The sequence below is a fragment of the Polyodon spathula genome, chromosome 15, assembly GCF_017654505.1.
Source record: "Polyodon spathula isolate WHYD16114869_AA chromosome 15, ASM1765450v1, whole genome shotgun sequence".
Lineage (NCBI taxonomy): Eukaryota > Metazoa > Chordata > Actinopteri > Acipenseriformes > Polyodontidae > Polyodon > Polyodon spathula.
The window spans coordinates 32,760,795-32,782,314 of record NC_054548.1 but is presented as its reverse complement, the minus strand read 5'-3'; the positions used below and the strand labels follow the sequence as shown (position 1 = coordinate 32,782,314).

Here is a 21,520-nt window from a genome sequence, read left to right as displayed (position 1 = left end):
TTTTCATAGATTCCTTCTCCAATTTCAATATCTCCCATATGATATTTATAATGTACATTTTTATTTCCTGCGTGCAGTACCTTACACTTTTCTCTATTAAATGTCATTTGCCATGTGTCTGCCCAGTTCTGAATCTTGTCTAGATCATTTTGAATGACCTTTGCTGCTGCAACAGTGTTTGCCACTCCTCCTACTTTTGTGTCGTCTGCAAATTTAACAAGTTTGCTTACTATACCAGAATCTAAATCATTAATGTAGATTAGGAATAGCAGAGGACCTAATACTGATCCCTGTGGTACACCGCTGGTTACCACACTCCATTCTGAGGTTTTTCCTCTAATCAGTACTTTCTGTTTTCTACATGTTAACCACTCCCTAATCCATGTACATGTGTTTCCTTGAATCCCAACTGCGTTCAGTTTGAGAATTAATCTTTTGTGCGGGACTTTGTCAAAAGCTTTCTGGAAATCTAAATAAACCATGTCATATGCTTTGCAATTATCCATTATCGATGTTGCATTCTCAAAAAAATCAAGCAAGTTAGTTAGGCACGATCTCCCTTTCCTAAAACCATGTTGACTGTCTCCCAGTACCCTGTTACCATATAGGTAATTTTCCATTTTGGATCTTATTATAGTTTCCATAAGTTTGCATATAAGCAAAGGGCCGAAGCCTCATCTGAACCTAAATTCCCACATCATCACGATTTTCGCTTCTCCTGTCCCATATGCGTAACATCGCACCAGTGATGGGATGACGATGAAAACCACTGTTGAAACAATCTTATGCGTCTCCGTCTGGTGTTTAATGACAGCTATATTACCGTCTGAACCAACGTACACCCAAAAACAAGTATTAAGACATTGCTGTGCCACCCTGATATATATATATAGTAGCGTGCACGGGGCAGCAGCAGGGCTCGTAGGTGACGTAATCACAAAGACATGAGCCCGATATACGCTCCTTGCAAAGGAGCCGGCTCTTTTGTACAGCGGTATCGGCGCTATGCTTCAGTGGGAGAGGTCCCGGTTTCGCGCCTGCCCTCTGTTTGTGTGTGGATTGCCTCGCCCAGTGTGAGGAGCCTGCCTGTGGGAACTGAGGTTCGCTACTATAAACATAGTGTAAAACAGCGTAAATGGAAAGTTACGCGTTGTGTTTTAATAGTTTGACAATAGGCGACATTCATTAAAACTTTCTCGAATTTAATGGCAGCAGTATATATATATATATATGTTTATAGATTGTTATACTTGGGAGACATGGGATAGCAATTCATGGTCAAAGCAACAGGTTTATCAATTGTATTGTAATGCAATAAAAACTAAAATGAAACACATTTTCTCACTGATTCGTCCATATTTCATTGTTAAATTATGATCTTTAACAACGAGTTTTTGTCACGAGCATCAAGGAAATCCATGTAATGCCATGTTTGCTGTGTTCCATGTCTAAACATGCTCGTTCATTCAGGAAAATTTCTATTTATTATTATTATTATTATTATTATTATTATTATTATTATTATTATTATTATTATTATTATTATTATTGTACAGGTTATAAATGGATCATATATTACCATATCCATATACCCATGTGCATGTGTGTGTGACACAATGAAATACCTACAAACAAGGGCATGACACTGCCTCTTCAACATAGCTAACTGGTATACTGTAAAGCATTGATTTAAAGTATCTTTGGACCAGAAAAGCAATGACACTTGAATCATTATCACATGCCAGCATATTACGGGGGTTTGTTTCAGCTTTGAATGAACAAAACGAAGTTGCCTTCGTGAAATGCTGCTGACACCTGTGATTGGTTCGCCCTAGCTGAAATGAAAAACAAGATTCACGGAAAACCCCGAAGTAAGTTCTGATTAGAAACAGGTGCAGAGGTGATGCAGTGCAGAAATAATCACACACAATGAAACTGTAATCCGTTTCAGAAAAGGGATCTTTATTTTTGTAATTCAGGCCGGTGACCAAATAATAAACTGCGGTCCCACACGGCAATGTGTAAAACCCGGAGAACAGAAAACAAGGATTGCAGCCCAAACAATAAACACATGTTTATCCGCCCCACAATAGTTGCCACGGTCACCAATCCCGGTGCGTGCAATAGTGCTTGTGGTGGGTGATAACAGTTTACTTTTTAGTGATTATAGTGCAGTGTTGATCAGGTTTTTGTGCTGGCCCAAGGCGACAGCTCCGAATACGTGTCAGCTGTCTGGCGATCTACAAACACAGACAGTTACTAACAGACACGAACAAACAAACAAAACACTCAAGAATATATTTTATACAGCTTTCTCCCACAGTCCTTCCAGTCTATATTACCAAAGTGAAGGAAAAGATTTACGATTCCCTGTCCACTTTATGCTATCATGCATGACACCTTGGTAAACGATTGCAGCTGTCTCTATTGCCTGTATGTAGCTGCTACATCGTTTACCTGCCGGGTCAATACATTCCTGGCTTCTTCCAGGCTGACCGACTTCCCAACACTGGGATAGGCTTTGGGATGCGAAATCTTTGGATAGGCTGTCAGCCCAGCCTATCCAAAGACTTCCCCTTTCGCTACTTAGCGCCCTCACAGGTCAGGAGGGATATTTACATCTACACTTCATTATATTCCTGTCACAGACCCCAAGTAACACTACTGCAATACGACCTGACTTTAATCAATAATACCTTCCACAACTTGTACAAAGACCTCTACTGGTCTCAATGTAGCTATTCAGTGAAAGGTTATTTTGATAATATCTCCCTTCCAAAACTTTCAGATTTAGACCGTGATTTCCTCTGAAGAAGTCTTGGCAGCCATTAAAACTAGGTTTGCTACTATTCGATTTTAATTTTTTTGCCAAGTCGACACTTAATAATTAATAATTTTTGAAAGAATTTGTTTTTGTTTTTTCGATTTATATTTTTCCATTCAAGCAGAGAATGGGTGAAATCGACCTTTGTGCTTTAAAAAGAAATAGACTTTTTAATGTGATTGAGAAACGTCTCATTTAGTGAAACCCCTTTATCGTATTCAACATGCAACAAAACCATGGTTACCAACATTCTAATTAAAATAACGTTTGGTCACAACGGAGCTATACATATAGCTAAAGATCCTGCACACATAAAGAAATTATCTCAAACAAACCGCAGAAACCGGACCATATAAAAGCGTATTTGTGGCAAAGCAGTTCGCAGTGTACAGGTGTAGGAGTGATGCAGTGCTCAAGGAAGAGACAGATAGTGATAATCCAATCAAAAAATTTAATTTATTTTGTAATCCAGGTCTGATGACTTTAAACAATAATCCCAGGCAATGCACAGCAATGTGTATTGCACTGTTCTATAAAACGGGTTTGCAGTCCCAAATAATAGACACATCCACAATATACAAACACGGTCACCACTCCTGGGTGAGTGCTGTAGCGCTCGTGGTGCAAATACAATATATCGTGCTACAGGTGCAGCAGTGTCAGGGTTAGTGCTGGCCTCTGGTGTCAGCTCCGGAACATGTTAGCCGGCAACTAATAACAGGTAACAATTAAAGACAAACAAACACGGCACTCAGGGACTGTGTGTGTATTGCTTAGAACTGCCCTTTTTTTCGGCCTCTCTCGGCTCCTATTGCCCTCACTTGGCCATTGAAAGGTTTTTTCTGCTTTCTCCGGAGAGAAAAAACAACTAGAGATCTTTTGATGATGTCGGACAGGGTCCGACATCGGACTAGAAAGGAAAAATTGTAAAAGGTTAACACCAAGAATCATTCTGTTTTCTGTCACAGTATTACACCGACTTTTATACCATATGCACAGAACAAAACATTAGTTGAACAAAACTAACTTGCACTATTATTCAGAGTCTGAGCTCCGCCCCTCTCGTGTTTCAGCATAGCTGGACTCAGAGTCACTGGAAGGTAAGGCAGATGGCCCGCTTCATCCTGCTGCAGAGACTTCAGCCGTCTGTCAGGGTATTGTGCACAATATTCATAAAGTATTTTCCACTTGCACCTCATTTTCAAATCAAACTAGTAACTGTCACCATATACCTATAGCAAAAGCTTACCTCTACCATAACCCGCTAATTTCAAAGTAGGCGCTCTGAATGACAGGCGCTGTAGTTGGCAAATGAAAATGCACAGTCGGTGCAGGTCTTGATGATTGTCAGTCATTTAAAATAATGAGGCATTCTACCGCTGCTTCAGTCAATATCTGTCAGAACAGGATGAAATGACTGACAGTGAAACTACAGTAGCCTATTAGACCACTGAGTTGACTGAGCGACATCTAGCCATTCAAGCAGAATGGAGACGGGACAGACAGCAAGTATAAAAACTACACAAACTAGAGATGTTTTCTAAATGATTATTTTTGGTAAGCAAATAAAAAATAGCAAGTGGTTGGAGTGAGGATTTCTTTTTGCAGTGCTTTAAAAATGTAATCTGGTTTCAAATTCTAACCCACAGGCTGAGGTATGTACTAACAGTATGTTATCAGATAAATTCTCACTTAATAGGGGTAAGAGGGAGGGATGCCCCCTTTACCCACTTCTTTGCCCTAGCAGTTGAACCTCTTGCTGAAGCCGTGAGATCCAATGATGCTATTTAGGGCATTGTTGTTGGTGGCTGTGTATATAGTAGATTTTCTGGTGGGGGCAAGTTGGCTCGCTCATAGGCAGTTCTAACTGTGTCTGTAATCCACTTTGAGCCGCTTTCAAAGACAAATATTTCAGCTCTGCTGAATGCAAGGGCTCAAAGGGGCGCTTCATAAGCACTTCAAGCACCACATTAAGTCTCCAACGAGGAAAATTGTCCTTTATAGGCGGCCGAAGCAGCCGAGCATCCTTTAAAAAATGTCCCGCTAGGAAATGAGCTCCAGTGGAGACTGAATCAATCTTAGTATGGCAAGCTGAAATGGCTGCCAAATAGACCTGTAATGTAGATGGGGATTTCCCCTCATCAAATAGGTCTTATAAAAATTGCAGTATCACTGCCATGGGACAGGTCATGGGATCAAAACCCTCGGGCAAGCACCACGTTTGAAAAACGCCCTACTTGTAACAATCCTGGGAACGCATGGTTGCCGCTCTGGCATTCTGTAGGGTGTCTATAACTCTATTAGATAACCCTAGACAGCTCAAATGTCGCCGTTTAGGGGCCAGACCCAGAGCTGCAGGCTCCATGGGTCTCAATGCCACAATGTCCGCCACGACCTGCTCTGCCAGGAGCATGACTAGTGGCGGAAAAGCATACAGAAGCTGCCTTGGTTACTGATGTGCCAAGACATCAATTGACAGCAGGTCCCCGGCTCCTGTTATGGAGAACCAGAGGCTTGAATCTTGGGAAGCAAACAGGTCCACCTGTGCTCTCCTGAATCGTTGCCAAATGAGGCTCACCACATCTGGGTGAAACCTCCATTCTGAGGCACTGGGGACTCCCCTTGAGAGGAGGTCCACTGTCCGGCTTATCACCCCAGGGAGGTGTTCTGCTCACAGGGAGAGGAGGTGATCATGCGTCTAGAGCATTAATGGAGACTGGGAGACCTTAGGCCACCCTGGTGGTTTATAAAGTCCACCACGGTCCCTTGAGCCACCTGCAAAAAAAAATTCATGGCTAGAAACACTGCCTCCAAAATATTGATATGGAGCACTTGTCATGGGGGGTTCCATGCCCCTTGCACTCCCCTGCCCTTCCACGGCACACCCCAGCCTAGACTGGATGCGTACATAGTGATGCACTTGTAAGACCTCATCTTGAATATTGTGTGCAGTTCTGGTCACCTCGCTATAAAAAAGATATTGCTGCTCTAGAAAGAGTGCAAAGAAGAGCGACCAGAATTATTTTGGGTTTAAAAGGCATGTCATATGCAGACAGGCTAAAAGAATTGAATCTGTTCAGTCTTGAACAAAGAAGACCCCCCCCCAACGTGGCGACCTAATTCAAGCATTCAAAATTCTAAAAGGTATTGACAGTGTCGACCCAAGGGACTTTTTCAGCCTGAAAAAAGAAACAAGGACCAGGGGTCACAAATGGAGTTTAGAAAAAGGGGCATTCAGAACAGAAAATAGGAGACACTTTTTTACACAGAGAATTGTGAGGGTCTGGAATCAACTCCCCAGTAATGTTGTTGAAGCTGACACCCTGGGATCCTTCAAGAAGCTGCTTGATGAGATTTTGGGATCAATAAGCTACTAACAACCAAACGAGCAAGATGGGCCGAATGGCCTCCTCTCGTTTGTAAACTTTCTTATGTTCTTATGTTCTTATGACTTCCCTTCTGGTGATGCTGCCCAGCGCCACGCCTAAGCACAGGTGAGCTGGCTGTGTCCACCAGCGCTGAAGGTTGAGCACAAATGAGCCAGTTGCCCAGGTAATTGAGAACTCTGATGCCTCCGAGTCTCAATGGGGCCACTTTGAAAAGACACAGTGAGCCAAATGGAAGTACACACAACTCATAAGCTGTTCCTCGGAAACCATCGACTCAGATACAGATTGACCTGCCATGCAGCAAACACACCAGCTGAGCAAGCCCGCTTAAGGATCACCTCTGAGACCCGAAACTGTTTATTTGGGCAGGTAGCTTTTTTAAGGAGCATTAACTTGGTGCCTACACCAAAGAAGTGCATCTACTGGAGGGAACTAAGACAAGCCGAGTTTCCTAATAGGCTCGTCCTCAAAAATGGACAGCTTCTGTGTCTCATCAACAGACCATGGGACTTGTATTGCTTCAGTAGCTCTCTTAGTTAAAGGCAGAAGTTCTGCCGATTAGAGAAGGTTGAGCCACTGGCACTGTGCTCTCCGTGTCCACCTCCTCAGAGGGTAACTCTGGATCGCCCATCTCCTCAGAGGCAGCGATGGAAATGAGATGCCCCTTGTCGTTCCAAGAGAACAGCGGGGGTTGGTGGAACAGTGCGTTCCCAGACCTTGTCCTCTGATCTATGAGAACAGTGATCATTTTCCTAATCTTTTTAGAAACAAGAGATGGGGAGAGAGGCAGAGGATGATGAAAAATACTGTGCCACCCGTTCAACTCCTGTTCTCCCTTGGCACAGCGCCTTCAGAGGAGGATGCAGCCATCCACTTAAGGGATGATGCTGGGAAGCCAAAGTGCGATGTCCTTGTAAAGCACTGACTTACCTATCCATATTTCAACATAGCTTACACAGACATACTCAAGCATTTTCATACTACTTGTTTAAATATTTATTTTAACCCTTCAGGTGGTATGCTCTATACAGTACCGTTCGTTGGTGGTACACTCGGTCTGGTTCCTTCGATAAGGTCCGGTTCAAGTGGTACGGTCTGGTTCAGTTGTACACTCGGTACGGTACACTTCGGTGGTATCCCTGGTGGTGGTTCGCCACTTGGTAGTGGTACACTCCGTCTGGTACATTCGGTATGATCCGGTTCGGTGGTACACTCGGTTACAGTAACCTTATTCGTTGTTGTTCGGTACATATACCATGTCGGGAACAGAGCAGGTCTATGACCCACAGTTACTACAGAAGCAATATATAGGGATGCCCACCTATGTAGCTTTTGACAAAGCAATACAGCCCTAAGACTGGGGAAAGCCTGCAGTCAGAGCTTCTCAGTGGTAATGCAAGCAGAGACCAAGGTGGCACGAAACACTGCAGGAAAGATTGCAAGCAGTCAGACACAACCCAGAGCACCAATAGCGCTTCTGGGAAACCGACACAGCCCTAAGCCTGGGGAAAGCCTTCTGTCAGAGCCGTGACAGCCTTCACAATGGCACTGCACGCAGAGCGGCAACAAAACACTTTGGGAGGGGCTGCGGAAGGCCAGACCCGAAGAAGAGCTGAGTCCAGCGACTGATAGTGAATCGGAATGGTAAACTCATTCGATGTACAGTGTACCAGTGGGAACGGGAGCAGGTCTGGGACCTACGGTTACCACGGGAGTAATTTATAGGGATGCTCACCTATAAAGCTTTTGGCTAACTAACAATGAAAACTGAGGAAACCTACTGTTAGAGCCCTAATAGTCTTACAACAATTCTGCAAGCAGAATTAAATGTGGCAACGAGACACTGAGTGTGAAAACTCAAGCAGTTTTAACTCAAAGCGTACGTCTCGGTCCAACAGGTGCGCTAGAATTTCTGTGAAAAGAAACAGAAAAATACACAGAGAAACTATTTTCACACAAAACAGTAAACACTCGATTGCTGTTAATTATGCATAATTGTCTTAATAAAAAACAACATTTTTATTTTTAAATTCAGCAAAGCTAGCAGCCTGAGAGAGAACACAAGTAGCCGACTTAAGGTTATTCAAACCCTAGGAAAGGGCGACAGAGCCGTTGGCTTCACACAGAGCACAAGGTCACTGAGGGACTTGACGAAAACCATGGCTGAGTGCACTATACATGTAAATAGCAATTACTGTACTCACGTAATATAAATCACATTAATAGTGTGATTACACAAGCGAATAAGCACATGAAAATACACATGAAACACTTATCTGTTTGTAAACTATCTTGTCTCAGGTCAAATGAAAGGAAAAACAATATTGAGATCTGTGATGAGCAGTCTTTGTTATGTCTATTCACTTTACAGGGTCTTTAAGGATAAATACCCATTAGGTAATGGTTAAATTTCATAATTGATAGGGAATCAAACCCGATTTATTAATCCGGTTTCTTTTACCAATCTCACTTTTGGACTTTTGGAATAAATGTAATTAGGATGAATGTGCTACCCACACTTGTTAAATTTGCAGACGACACAAAAGTAGGAGGAGTGGCAAACATTGTTGCAGCAGCAAAGGTCATTCAAAATGATCTAGACAAGATTCAGAACTGGGCAGACACATGGCAAATGACATTTAATAGAGAAAAGTGTAAGGTACTGCACGCAGGAAATAAAAATGTACATTATAAATATCATATGGGAGATATTGAAATTGGAGAAGGAATCTATGAAAAAGACCTAGGAGTTTTTGTTGACTCAGAAATGTCTTCATCTAGACAATGTGGGGAAGCTATAAAAAAGGCTAACAAGATGCTCGGATACATTGTGAAAAGTGTTGAATTGAAATCAAGGGAAGTAATGTTAAAACTGTACAATGCACTAGTAAGACCTCATCTTGAATATTGTGTTCAGTTCTGGTCACCTCGCTATAAAAAAGATATTGCTGCTCTAGAAAGAGTGCAAAGAAGAGCGACCAGAATTATTCCGGGCTTAAAAGGCATGTCATATGCAGACAGGCTAAAAGAATTGAATCTGTTCAGTCTTGAACAAAGAAGACTACGTGGCGACCTAATTCAAGCATTCAAAATTCTAAAAGGTATTGACAGTGTCGACCCAAGGGACTTTTTCAGCCTGAAAAAAGAAACAAGGACCAGGGGTCACAAATGGAGTTTAGAAAAAGGGGCATTCAGAACAGAAAATAGGAGGCACTTTTTTACACAGAGAATTGTGAGGGTCTGGAATCAACTCCCCAGTAATGTTGTTGAAGCTGACACCCTGGGATCCTTCAAGAAGCTGCTTGATGAGATTTTGGGATCAATAAGCTACTAACAACCAAACGAGCAAGATGGGCCGAATGGCCTCCTCTCGTTTGTAAACTTTCTTATGTTCTTATGTTCTTATGTTCTTATTTGTCTGTTTCATTCTCTTCCTTGTTATCTGTCACATTTTTTTTTTAAAATAAATCAATAGTCATATATCTTAATTTATTTGGGGTAATAAAAAAATGCGAATTAAATTCTTACTCTGATCAAAATCAAACCCATACAAAAGGGTGGTCTTGCCCCGCCCAGTCTTCATTCATTAAATTCGGCAGATGATGGGCTGGCTTTTAAATCGTCAAGACTCCCTATGGACATGGCGTGAGTCATTCATGGGGTTTCCATGCAAGTTTTTTTTAACTCGAGACATTTACATGAGAAAAATGCCTTGTGTAAAATGCTTTTTTGGGTTTCCATTCGCTCAGTTTATATTATTCGAGTAAACCAGGCTTTTCACCCGACGTCATGCAAATGAATGGGAAAGGTGGGGGTTGATATGTAAATTAGCTATGTTTAAAGTACTCATGTTGTTTTTGAAGATTACTAGTGAAATTCTTGAAATTGTGGTTTCCATGCACAGAGAACTGGTACATGAGTGAATCTAAGCTGCTATAAAAAAAGCAAAATACCTTGTGCCTGGCTGGTTAATAATGTGTTTTACTGCTCTTGCCCAAATTGTTTTTCAATGTCATTAGTGGGATGTCATGTCGTTAGTAGTGAATACTGTTTCAACTCTTTATCTTAAGACTCATTCATTAAAAATAAACTTGGAGGTATAAAATGAAACTTACCAACAGGTATTGCAGATCACCATGGCTGAAAACTGGCGGAGACGTTTATATTTCTATATACAGTATCCCTTTCATTCAGGCAATACAGCATGTAGGAGATCAGCTGATGCTGTATACTACTCTGGCTTAGAAACCCTAACTGTCTGGACTGCTGACAGCTGCTGATGAGCATTCAACACCATGCTTGGGCAAATACAGGTAGTGGGCACTTGAAAGGGACTGAAGTGCATTAATTAGTTCCCAAAATTGCCATGCCTGCTATGTCCTGCACAAACTATTGTCAACAAAATGAGGTGTTCAGGAATCAGTGGCTGTCTGTGAAGGGGAAGGTTACAGTCCAATGAGAAAAAAAAAGCAGCACTGCCTTTCACACCAAGCCCAAAACAAGCGTAACCCATGTTCAACTGGGCGTTTATGTAAATCACAACCCGCCATTTTTTTCAGCCACAAACCTGATTTACACGAATAACACCGTGTAACAAATTTTTTTTTTTTTTTGTTCCTGGGTAGTAAGTGTTATTTCCTAATTGCTTATGCCTCAAAAGTATAGAAAATGGCTATTATTCCCCACAAACTTTGCTTTTGTGACCAGGACAGTGATATTTCAAAATATATATATAATCGTAAATCTCGAAAAACTACTCACTTCTAAATCTTTTGTAGTCATTTTTGTATCCCTTTAGTATAAATACATGTTAATTTGGATTCATATGTTGTTTTTTTCTGACTTTATGTGAAAGAAAAGACACACATTTGCCCGTTTTCCCATTGGAAATAGTGATATTTTGAAATATCACTGTCCTGGTCACAAAAGCAAAGTTTGTGGGGAATAATAGCCATTTTCTATACTTTTGAGGCATAAGCAATTAGGAAATAACGCTTACTACCCAGGAACAAAAGTTGTGTTACATAGTGTAATTCTCCCAAACGTGCACAGGCGTCGCAATTTCACATAAACTGACCCGCAAGGAAACCCCATGACTGTCAAGTCACCCTATGAGATGCCTTCCTTTTATTAGTAAATATAAAAACCTGGGTTACATAACCAAGTCTTTTGTGATTTACAACATTTTGTTGTCTTGGAATGTTTGTAAAAAGTTCAATGGTATACCACCTGCTGTGTCTGCTTTCTCTCCCCTCATCTCAATCCAGATCTCCCACCTTCCATACTTTTTTTTTTTTAATTTAGTCGTTACCAATGGATTTTTTTACCCCATTTTTTCCCAATTTTGGAATTGGCAATTGTATGTATTAATCTTGGTCCACCACTGCAACCATACGTGGACTTCGCAAAACAGTGGCAGACACGAGTCCTCCGAAACATTTGTCGTCCTGCCAAGCCATCTTTTTCGCACTGCACGTCTGCCGGAGGACAACACAGATCTGAATGGCTCCTCAGCAGACTCACAGGTGCTCTATCAGCCACAGGAGTCGCTGGTGTGCATTGACCTGAGCCCTCCCTACTCGGCCGGCACTTGGCCAATTGTGCGTCACCCCCTGGGAACTCCCAGTCATGATGGGCAAATGATATAGCCTGGATATGAACCAGTGATCTCCAGGCTATAGGGTGCATCCTGCACTCCACGCGGAGCACCTGTACTGGATGCGCCACTCGGGAGCTGCCTCCTTCCATTCTTAATATTGTTGGTTTCATAAGGGCATTCATAACTTATCTTGGATCAAAATACTCTTAAACCCTTTTTAGAAATCAGTGGGGAATTTGGAATACCTAATAAAGACTTAATATTTGACACTTTATAGTCAGCAATTTAGAAAAACAAATTTAGTTTCTAGATGCAGTGGCTCTCAAAAGTATTCACCCCCTTGGAATTTTCAACATTTTACTGTGTTACAACATGGAATCAAAATAGATTTAATTAGGAGTTTTTGCCACTGATCAACACAAAAAAGTCCATACTGTCAAAGTGAAAAATAAAATATATAAATTGTTCTAAATTAATTACAAATATAAAACAGAAAATAATTGATTGCATAAGTATTCACCCCATTTGCTATGACACACCTAAATAAGCTCTGGTGAAACACCTTAATTGCACACCAACCTGTATGCAATTAAGGTGTTTCACATGATTTCAGGTGAAATACACCTGTCTTTGGGAGGTCCCATAGTTGGTGAGTACATTTCCTAACAAAAACTACACCATGGAGACGAAGGAACATTCAAAGGAAATCCGGAATAAGGTTCTTCAAAAGCACCAATCGCGTAGGATAGAAGAACATTTCCAAGGCATTGAATATCCCCCGGAGCACAGTAAAGTCCATTATTAAGAAATGGAGAGAATATGGCATAACTGTGAATCTGTCTAGAACAGGCTGTCCTCAAAAACTGTGTATCCGGGCGAGAAGGGCACTAGTCAGGGAGGCCACCAAGAGGCCAATGGCAACTCTAAAGGAGTTACAGTCTTCCACAGCTGAGCTGGGAGACACTGTGCATACGGCAACAATAGCCCGGGTGCTTCACAAAACTGGCCTTTATGGGAGAGTGGCAAAAAGCAAGCCATTGTTGAAAAAAAAATTCACATCAGATCTCGGCTAGAGTTTGCCAGAAGGCATGTGGGAGAGAGACCAAGTGGAAGAAGATTCTATGGTCTGATGAGACCAAAATAGAGTTTTTTGGCCTCAACGCTAAGCGCTATGTTTGGAGCAAGCCTAACACCACACATCATCCTGAGAACACCATCCCTACCATGAAGCATGGTGGTGGCAGCATCATGCTATGGGGATGCTTCTCTGCGTCAGGGCCTGGAAAGCTCGAAGATAGAAGGCAAAATGGATGCAGCAAAGTACAAAGAAATCCTGGAGGAAAACCTGCTGAAGTCTGCAAGAGACCTGGAGTGGCTTAAAAACAACAAGGTCAATGTCCTGGAGTGGCCCAGTCAAAGCCTGGACCTCAATCCAATTGAGAATATGTGGAAAGAATTGATAATTGCTGTTCCCCAAAGGTCCCCATCCAACTTGACGAAGCTTGAGCAATTTTGCAAAGAAGAATGGCAAACATTGCAGTGTCCAGATGTGCAAAGCTGGTAGAGACTTATCCAAATAGACTCATGGCTATAATTGCTGCCAAAGGTGCCTCTACCAAATATTGACTCAAGGGGGTGAATACTTATGCAATCAATTATTTTCTGTTTTGTATTTGTAATTAATTTAGAACAATTTGTAGATTTTATTTTTCACTTTGACATTATGGACTTTTTTTGTGTTGATCAGTGGCAAAAACTCCTAATTAAATCCATTTTGATTCCATTTTGTAACACAATAAAATGTGGAAAAGTCCAAGGGGGGTGAAGGTCTGACTCCAATTTGACTTAACAGAATTTCCACAGACTATTCCCCAATGTGTCGCAGATGTCATTCAGAACAGGGCACTTACATACATGCTTGGTTTTTTGCACATTGATAAAATTAAAAGTTTTTGGCGATCCATACATTTAATTGTACAAGGTTTCTTAAATGTTAAATTTCATGTCACCATCTGTTGCTGTGGAAATGAGATGCAGTTCCGTCTACCAAGATGTGGATTACCCAAGCATTACAGGTCTTACCTTCCGAGAAATGTACCTACGACCTACTGTACATAACTGACATTTTGGAGTATATGGTCTCCGCTTTGGAGTTATGTTGAGAGTGGGGGGTGGGGGTGGGTATGTTTTAGTGATTGAGAAGGAATCAGAATGTGCCTTGGATTACTTATTATCTCTGTCATGCTTTTTCTTTTTTTCGGTAGGAATGTCATTTTTTCTGTAGCAATACGCTGTGTATTGCTTTGAAAGTATGATGCTGCTTTTCTATTTTTTCTACCAGATAGCTATGGCCCAATTGTTTTGTTTTATTATGTATAGTTAAATGTTTATATATATACACTGCTGTGCAAAAGACACGTTGTATTTTTCTACTCTGATGCATTATGAGCATCAACAATTTACTCAAAGCCTCCACTGGTGTTTTCTACTAGCATAACAACCTTTATTTGCATAAAAAAAACATTGAGTGAAATAGCTTACATCACTCGATTTTCAAGGTGTAGTATCGAAGCATAGTCAACAAGTACAGAGAAACATCATCTGTAATTGACAAACCCAGGACTGGAAGACCAAAAAGCTGTCTAATAAGGATGAGCATTACTTGAAGGTAATATCCTTAAGGAATAGAAAGACAAGTGTTGAAATGACAACAGAACTGGCAGAAGGCGCAGGTGTCGTTGTCCATCCATTAACAGTCCAAAGCACCTTTAACCATTGTTCAATAGTCCAATTTCTGTGTTATTGTGCACATTTTAGCTTTTCAGTCTTGTTCCCCTTTTTTAACAGAGTTATTCTTACTGCAACACATCCTTTAACCCTTAGCAGTTCATTTATTCAGCACTTGTCAGGCAGGTCAGGTCCAATTTATTTTCTTACTAGCTGTTTATTTTACACATGCTGTTTAATTAATTTTTTTCCAGAGTAAAACAGTTTTAACAGACTTCATAGCAAAAGGACACTCAGCACTGCATCTACAGGCAAGACCCACCCCTTGTTTGCTGTATTTTTCACATACTCTTCATAGTTGGGCATACTGATAAATCCTCAAAAATGCTATTTAGTCATTGTTTTATTACTGTAACATCTCAAAAAGCTCTGCAAATGTCTGATATTCTTTGAGCACTGGATGCGGAAGCAGCCATCTTCTTTGTTTATGTCCGTGTTATCTCTATGGTGCATGGGGCTATGTGTATTGCTCAGATCCGGCCCCTTTTTATTTTTTCGGCTCCTATCGGTCACACTCAGCCATTGATTTCTCGACTTTTTCTTGAGAAAAAACGACTAGAGACCTGTGCTTGACGTCTTTTTGACTGGAAAGGGAAAATTGTAATGTTGGACCTGGTCCTACATAGGACCACAAAGGGTTAAGTCCTGATTTCAAGAGTGACCTTCATAATGTTGATTTGATGGACAAGACACCTATGCCTTCTGCCAGTTTTGTTGTCAAGTCAAGACTTAAGGATATAGTCCTGGGTTTGTCAATTAGAGATGATGTTTCTGTACCTGTTGATTATGCTTTGGATACCACACCTTGGAAATCGAGTGATGAAAAAAAGAGCAAAGATAACATGGTTCAGTTTCAATGTCCATCTAATCCTTGGTCTCACTCCGAGAAGTGCTCTAAGCCAATTGTGACACCTTGTGTGGTAGTTTTGTGTAAATAACAGTTTAGACCACCATTTAATGCCATGCTGTATGTTTGCAGGTATCTCACCTGTTGGTTCTGTACTGAGGAGTGTGGAGCACAGGATCCAGCAGCTCCCCTCTCCTGTTGACCCACTGTGTCTGGGGTTCAGCGCAGGGCTGGCGGGGGTTCTCATCAGTGAAAGGAGCAGGACCCTTGAACAGCTCTTGCTGGCAACACAGACCCCCAGTGTTAAACAAGTCAGCAAATCAGTAACTCCAGACCTTGGAAACTGTGAGAAGAAACTGCAGGCACTGCGAGAGGCACTGAACTGGAGAGAAGGCAGAAAGGATAGAGAGGAAAGTGGTCCAATGCATGAGTTCTTAGAGCAGGAGTGGAAAGGATTGATCACTCTGATATCCTCCCTTCTGACAGACCTGACTAGATCAAGGAGCCACAGCAACATCAACAACAACAAAGACCCATCTCAGCCCCCCCTGCAGTTGCTGTGCCAGCTGGAGTCCCGTCTGGAGTTACTGAGGTTGTACTTGTTTGGTGTGCCACCTACTGTAGTCTACAATTTATCTGCCTTTGAGAACCCCAAGGGATTCCTGGTAGCCTTGCTGCAGGAGAGTGCACTAGCCGAGCAGAGAAACCTCAGTGAATACAAATTGCATTACCAGGTAAGAGCTGTGTGGCACTAGGAGGTGGGGGGGTGGGGGGGCTGAGGCCCTGTTGGTAGTTCTAGAAATGTTAGTTTTGGAATGGGATGACAGCTTTAGAAAAAACTTTATTTTTGTCTTTGTTTCTGAAATGACCTTTCAATGTCTGATGGCTCACTGGTATTTTTGTGGAGTGCTTTGTCTGTTGGGATAGGTCTCTACCAACTTTACACCTAGATTTGGCAATATTTGACCATTCTTCTTTACAAAACTGTTCAAGCTTTGTCAAGTTCCTTGGGGAGTGTTGATGGACAGCAATCTTTAAGTCATGCCACAGATTTTAGATTGAATTTAGGGGCTCTGACTGGGCTACTGAAGGACATTTACCTTTTTGTTCCTTAGCCACTCCAGTGTAGCTTTCTGTGGCTTTGGGTTGTTGTCATGCTGACGGGTGAACTTCCATCCCAGTTTCCACTTCTTGCAGAGGGCATCAGGTTTTCCTCGTGACTTCTCTATACTTTGATCCATTCAATTTTCCCTTCTGATCCTTTTTTATACCCAGTCCCTGCCGATGAGAAACATCCCCATAACATGATGCTGCCACCACCATGCTTCACAGTAGGGTGGTGTTCTTTGGGTGATGCCTTGGTGTTGGGGTTGCCAAACATAACGCTTTGCATTTTGCCAAAAAGTTCCATTTTAGTTTCGTAAGACCACAAAGAATGTTTTGACACAAAACCGTGTGGATTTAGCACAGGGTTAAGTCTTTTTGCATACTTCAAACAGGATTCAAGCTGGGATTTATTGAGTAATGGCTTCCTTCTTGCCACCCTACGTACAGGCCAGATTTGTGGAGTGCTTGTGGTATTGTTCCATGCACACTTTGACCAGTCTTTGCCATAAAAGCCTGTAGCTCTTGCAAAGTTGCCACACCTCTTGGTAGCCTCTCTGATCAGTCTCCTTCTTGCTCAGTCATCCAGTTTGGAGGGAAGGCCTGATCTAGGCAGGGTCTTGGTGGTTTTTTACACTTGGAATAATTGTCTTGACCGTGCGCCAAGGGATATTCAAGGCCTTTGATATTTTTTTATATAATCCCCTGAACGTGCCTTTCAACAACTTTGTCCCAGAGTTCTTTTGAAATGCATTTTTGGTTATAATTTATCAACAAAAGGTGAAAATTTTAAAAGGGGGTGTAGACTTTCAGGGAATCACCACTCCTTGAAACAGGAGTGAAAAGTTTCACACTTTCTATGTTGTGATTTTCCACCAAGGTATCGAAAGTGATTTATCCCTACCTCAGCTAAGTTTAGGATTGCTATGACAAATGTTGTGGATTTTTATTTATTTTATCTAGAACATTTTTTTCACTTGGAAGTTGTGTGGTAGGAATGTGTGTAGATAAATGAAAAAAAAAAAAATAATGCATTTAAATCCCAGGCTATAAGGCAACAAAAGGTGAAAATTTCTGTAGACTTTCTATAGGCACTGTATAGCGCTACCCCTGTCTGTTCCTATACAGTGTATACTCACAAATATTATATTTGTCTCCATCACTCTCAGACAACCAAGTTTCTGTAACACCTATTACATCATAGTTACTTGTTAGTGCAGTATCTTCAAGTTTTGTTTCTGGTACTTCTAGCATTTAGATAAATACATTTAATCTTACCTGAGTTATTACCCTTGTTTTGATGTGGTCTCCCTTCTGTTTTTTTGTTGATTTCTCCCCCTTCCTTTCTAGTTTAAATGTTTCTGAACCTGCTCGAGGATCTTTTCTCCAAGTAGATTGATTCCCTTTTTTATTTAAGTGCATTCCGTCCCACCTATATAGATAGTCCTTGTTGTAGAATGCGGTCCAATGTTCAAGATGAAGCCTTCCTGTGTGCACCACATTTTCAGCCATGCGTTTAAATTATTTCCAGCTGTCCATATGATCATTTGCAAGGTGCCGGCAGTATCTCAGAAAATACCAGTTTTTTGTCTTGTCTTTTAATTTCCTTCCTAGCTCTTGAAATTTGTTTTGCAGGAATTTTGTCTCTTGTAATGTTGTTTGTACTGATGTGGACGACTACTACCGGGTTGCCTCCTGTTCGTTCTAGGAGCCCGTCCATGTTCTCAGTGATGTGTATGACAAAGGCTCCTGGAAGGCAGTACACTGTTGTAGTAAGGGGGTCCAAACTGCGAACTGAACTTGCTTTATTTCTCAATATGGAGTCCCCAACAATCATGCAAACAGATAACCCAAGAAAAAGGCAAAAGGAAATGGAGAACCTCCTTTAACCTGAAGTAGAACCAGACATTACGCTTCAAAATAAAAATTAATGTGTGCTATAACGTGTTTCTGCAATTATTTTGTTAACCACTTTAAACACAGATATCGAACAGGTTCCAGAAATCCAGTATTCAAATTAATTACATCAACAGACAAAAATAAAATAAAAAAAATGCAATGAAACAGATTTTCATTACATTAATAAATTGCACACACAAAAATTAGATTTTTATAAAAAAAACACATTTTGAATGCAGTTCTCTCCACTCTGATTCTAGGTCCTGAGAACCAGCACCATCCCTTCTTCTCCCCCTCAAACTGGCGCCTATCTGACAGGCATGGAGCTGCACAACGCATTGTGGGATACACGACTAGGGGCTATCCAGGAGACACTTTCAGCCCAGCCCTGCCATCTGCCAATTGTGTGGATCAGAGGGAGAGCAGATGGTCCGAAGAGGATACATGATTCATCCATTTTTCCACTCTACCTCTGTCCTGTCTACCTGGGAACGGCCAAAGAAAAAATCAGTTTGAGGGACAGTAATGTCATTACTTACATTCCCCTGGTGGCAAAACTTGACCCTGTGCTATGTAAACTGAGGCGAGTGTGTGTCGTCAGTGTGATGTGATCAATAATGTAAAAACTAAATAAATTCTTATGCGTTATGAAAAATGTAAACCTGAAACTACAGTAAAATTCATGTAGGATATATAGGTCTGTTTTTGTGGAGCTCATAAAAGGGACTTTCGGTTCAGAAACAATCTGCACAAGCTGTTAAGATAATGAATGTGTGTAATGGTTTAATTCTTGCACTCTTAGGTTACACATTTTTCCTAAACGAGCTCAAGATCGCGAGGAAACAATTGCACAATAAAACATGCAACTTATATCTTTTATACATTATCAAAGATTTGTGAATAAAATGCAGTACAAAATTAGGAAAAGAACAATATAAAGATAGCATAAGTCAGCACATTAACCCTTTGCAGTCCATTTATTCAGAGCCTGTCAGGCATGTCAGGTCCAATTTATTTTCACACGCGCCATTTAAAATATTTTATTTTCAGAGTAAAACAGGTTTAAAACGCATTTCATGGCAAAATGACATCAGTACTGCATTTCCAGCCAAGCCCCACCCTTTGTTCGCTGTATATTTTACATACCTATTTATAGACGTGCATACTGATAAATTCTCTCCTGATCACTCATTTTATCACCAAACTGACCAAATGTCTGTGATATTCTTTGAGCGCTGGATGCAGAAGCAGCTATCTCCTTTGTTATGTCTGTGTTATCTCTGTAATGCATGTGGCTATGAGAAACGCCCTTTTTATTCGGTCTCACTTGGCTATTGAAAGGTTTTCTCGTCTATTTCCGACAGAGCCCATGCTTTACGTATTTTTGATGATGTTGGACAGGGTCCAACATTGGACGGGAAAGGGAAAATTGTAATGTCGGACCTGGTCTGACATAGGACTGCAAAGGGTTAATCTCAGTAAGCAATAACGGTCAGTCAATATCTTAGTGTAAATGTTAGTTACCTGTGAAAGCAATGCATTAAGGGGCTGATGTAAGAATAGGACCAGTGCAGACCATTGTGGCTACAAAATCTAAAATTGCCTAGTGGCCAGGCAATTATTTTGCACTGCGGCCTATGTAAGCTTAGGAGCAATGCAAATAAATCAATACGCACAAACAATGAGCTGCAATCATGATAATGAGGATAATGGAGAAAAGTCAATGCTGTTGGTGTTACCAGGACAGTCAATCAGGTGATGAAAAGGTAAAATTCAGCTATTGGGTCTAGGATGACCTGCAGAGTGAGATAACATCTTACCACTGCATCCTCCAGCATCCCAAACAAAGTGACCCTGGGTTTGTATATGCGGGGTCTCCTCCGTCTTGCCATTCTCTACCGAAGGATTTCCTGCCTGTCCTTAACAAGAGCCAAGCATCACCTCATCAGGAAGTGTACCAGAGCAAAATGTGCAATATGCCCGCAATATGGGTGTTTTGCAGCCGCAGATAACTTTGCACATATCCATACAGTAAACAATAAATATAAAGTCAGTGAATTCTAAATAGGATATTACAAAACCATACTTAATTAGTTGTCAATCTGTTAAAAAAAAAAAAAAAACTAAAACTAAAATAGAACACACATCCTTTTACATTACATCACTCAACTTTTCTGCAAATTGTCCTGTGTTATACTGCCCCCCGTTATAACACCACCCTTACATACCGCCAGCTATTCTCTCTGAACAAAATGTCACCAATATAAAAACATTGCTTTTTGTACCCATTATATCACCACCTTCTCAAGCCAAGCAAACGTATTGTAGTTTCCCTCATTGTAGCACCAGCAAAACAATCATTGCCAATTAAAACAACAGTTATGCAGTTAACCTTTGACTCGCTTCCCTAATTCGTTGTTAACTGAACGTTCATACCAATGTCATCAACACACCCGCTCCCAGAGCAAAACAGAAAGTACAATGTGGCGAGTCGACCCTACATCTAACACCAGAGCAAAAGAAAAAAAATCTGCATGTACGCATCTGAAAATAAGAAAGCAAGTCTAAGTGAGGTATATACTGTGAACTGAAGGATAATGGATACAAACAAAAGGCTTACCTTGATAGAACGGGCTGATTAGTTTAACCTGAAAAAGGCTTGACGCAGTCTAAAAAGTGGCTTTTATAAACCACAGTAAATGTTTTTTTTTAAAAAAGTACAGTAAGGTTTGTTTGTTTACATGCAGGTATTGAAGAAATGAGCTGACTTAAACTTAAGCATCAGTTTTGTAAACAGAATTTTTTAGATTTTTTTTTTTTTAACTGCTTAAAAAAGATTGCTGTGGATTGTAAATTGCTTTGTGATATAAATAAATGGCATTGTTCAATGGGGCATAGTATTGAGCAGGCTTACAGTCATGCCACTAACAGTAAAGTTAAAATGACTACAGTAAAAATAAAATATATATATATATATATATATATATATATATATATATATATATATTTTTTTTTTTTTTTTTTTGTTTTGTTTTTGTATTGGTGTTTGGGTGATTTGAAATTAAATTAGG

The 21,520-nt window shown here is 40.8% G+C and overlaps 1 protein-coding gene across 1 annotated transcript in view; it reads left to right on the top strand.

Annotated features, from left to right (window-relative positions):
* LOC121328037 (dynein heavy chain domain-containing protein 1) overlaps window positions 1–19,478 on the top strand; it is a 75,017-nt gene extending 55,539 nt beyond the window's left edge. The window contains exons 20-21 of the mRNA XM_041272488.1: window positions 15,579–16,180; window positions 18,710–19,478. Of these exons, the coding sequence (XP_041128422.1) occupies window positions 15,579–16,180; window positions 18,710–19,060 (953 nt within the window). The 3' untranslated portion in view covers window positions 19,061–19,478. The remainder of the gene's footprint in view (window positions 1–15,578; window positions 16,181–18,709) is intronic.
* Window positions 19,479–21,520: the final 2,042 nt, after the last annotated feature.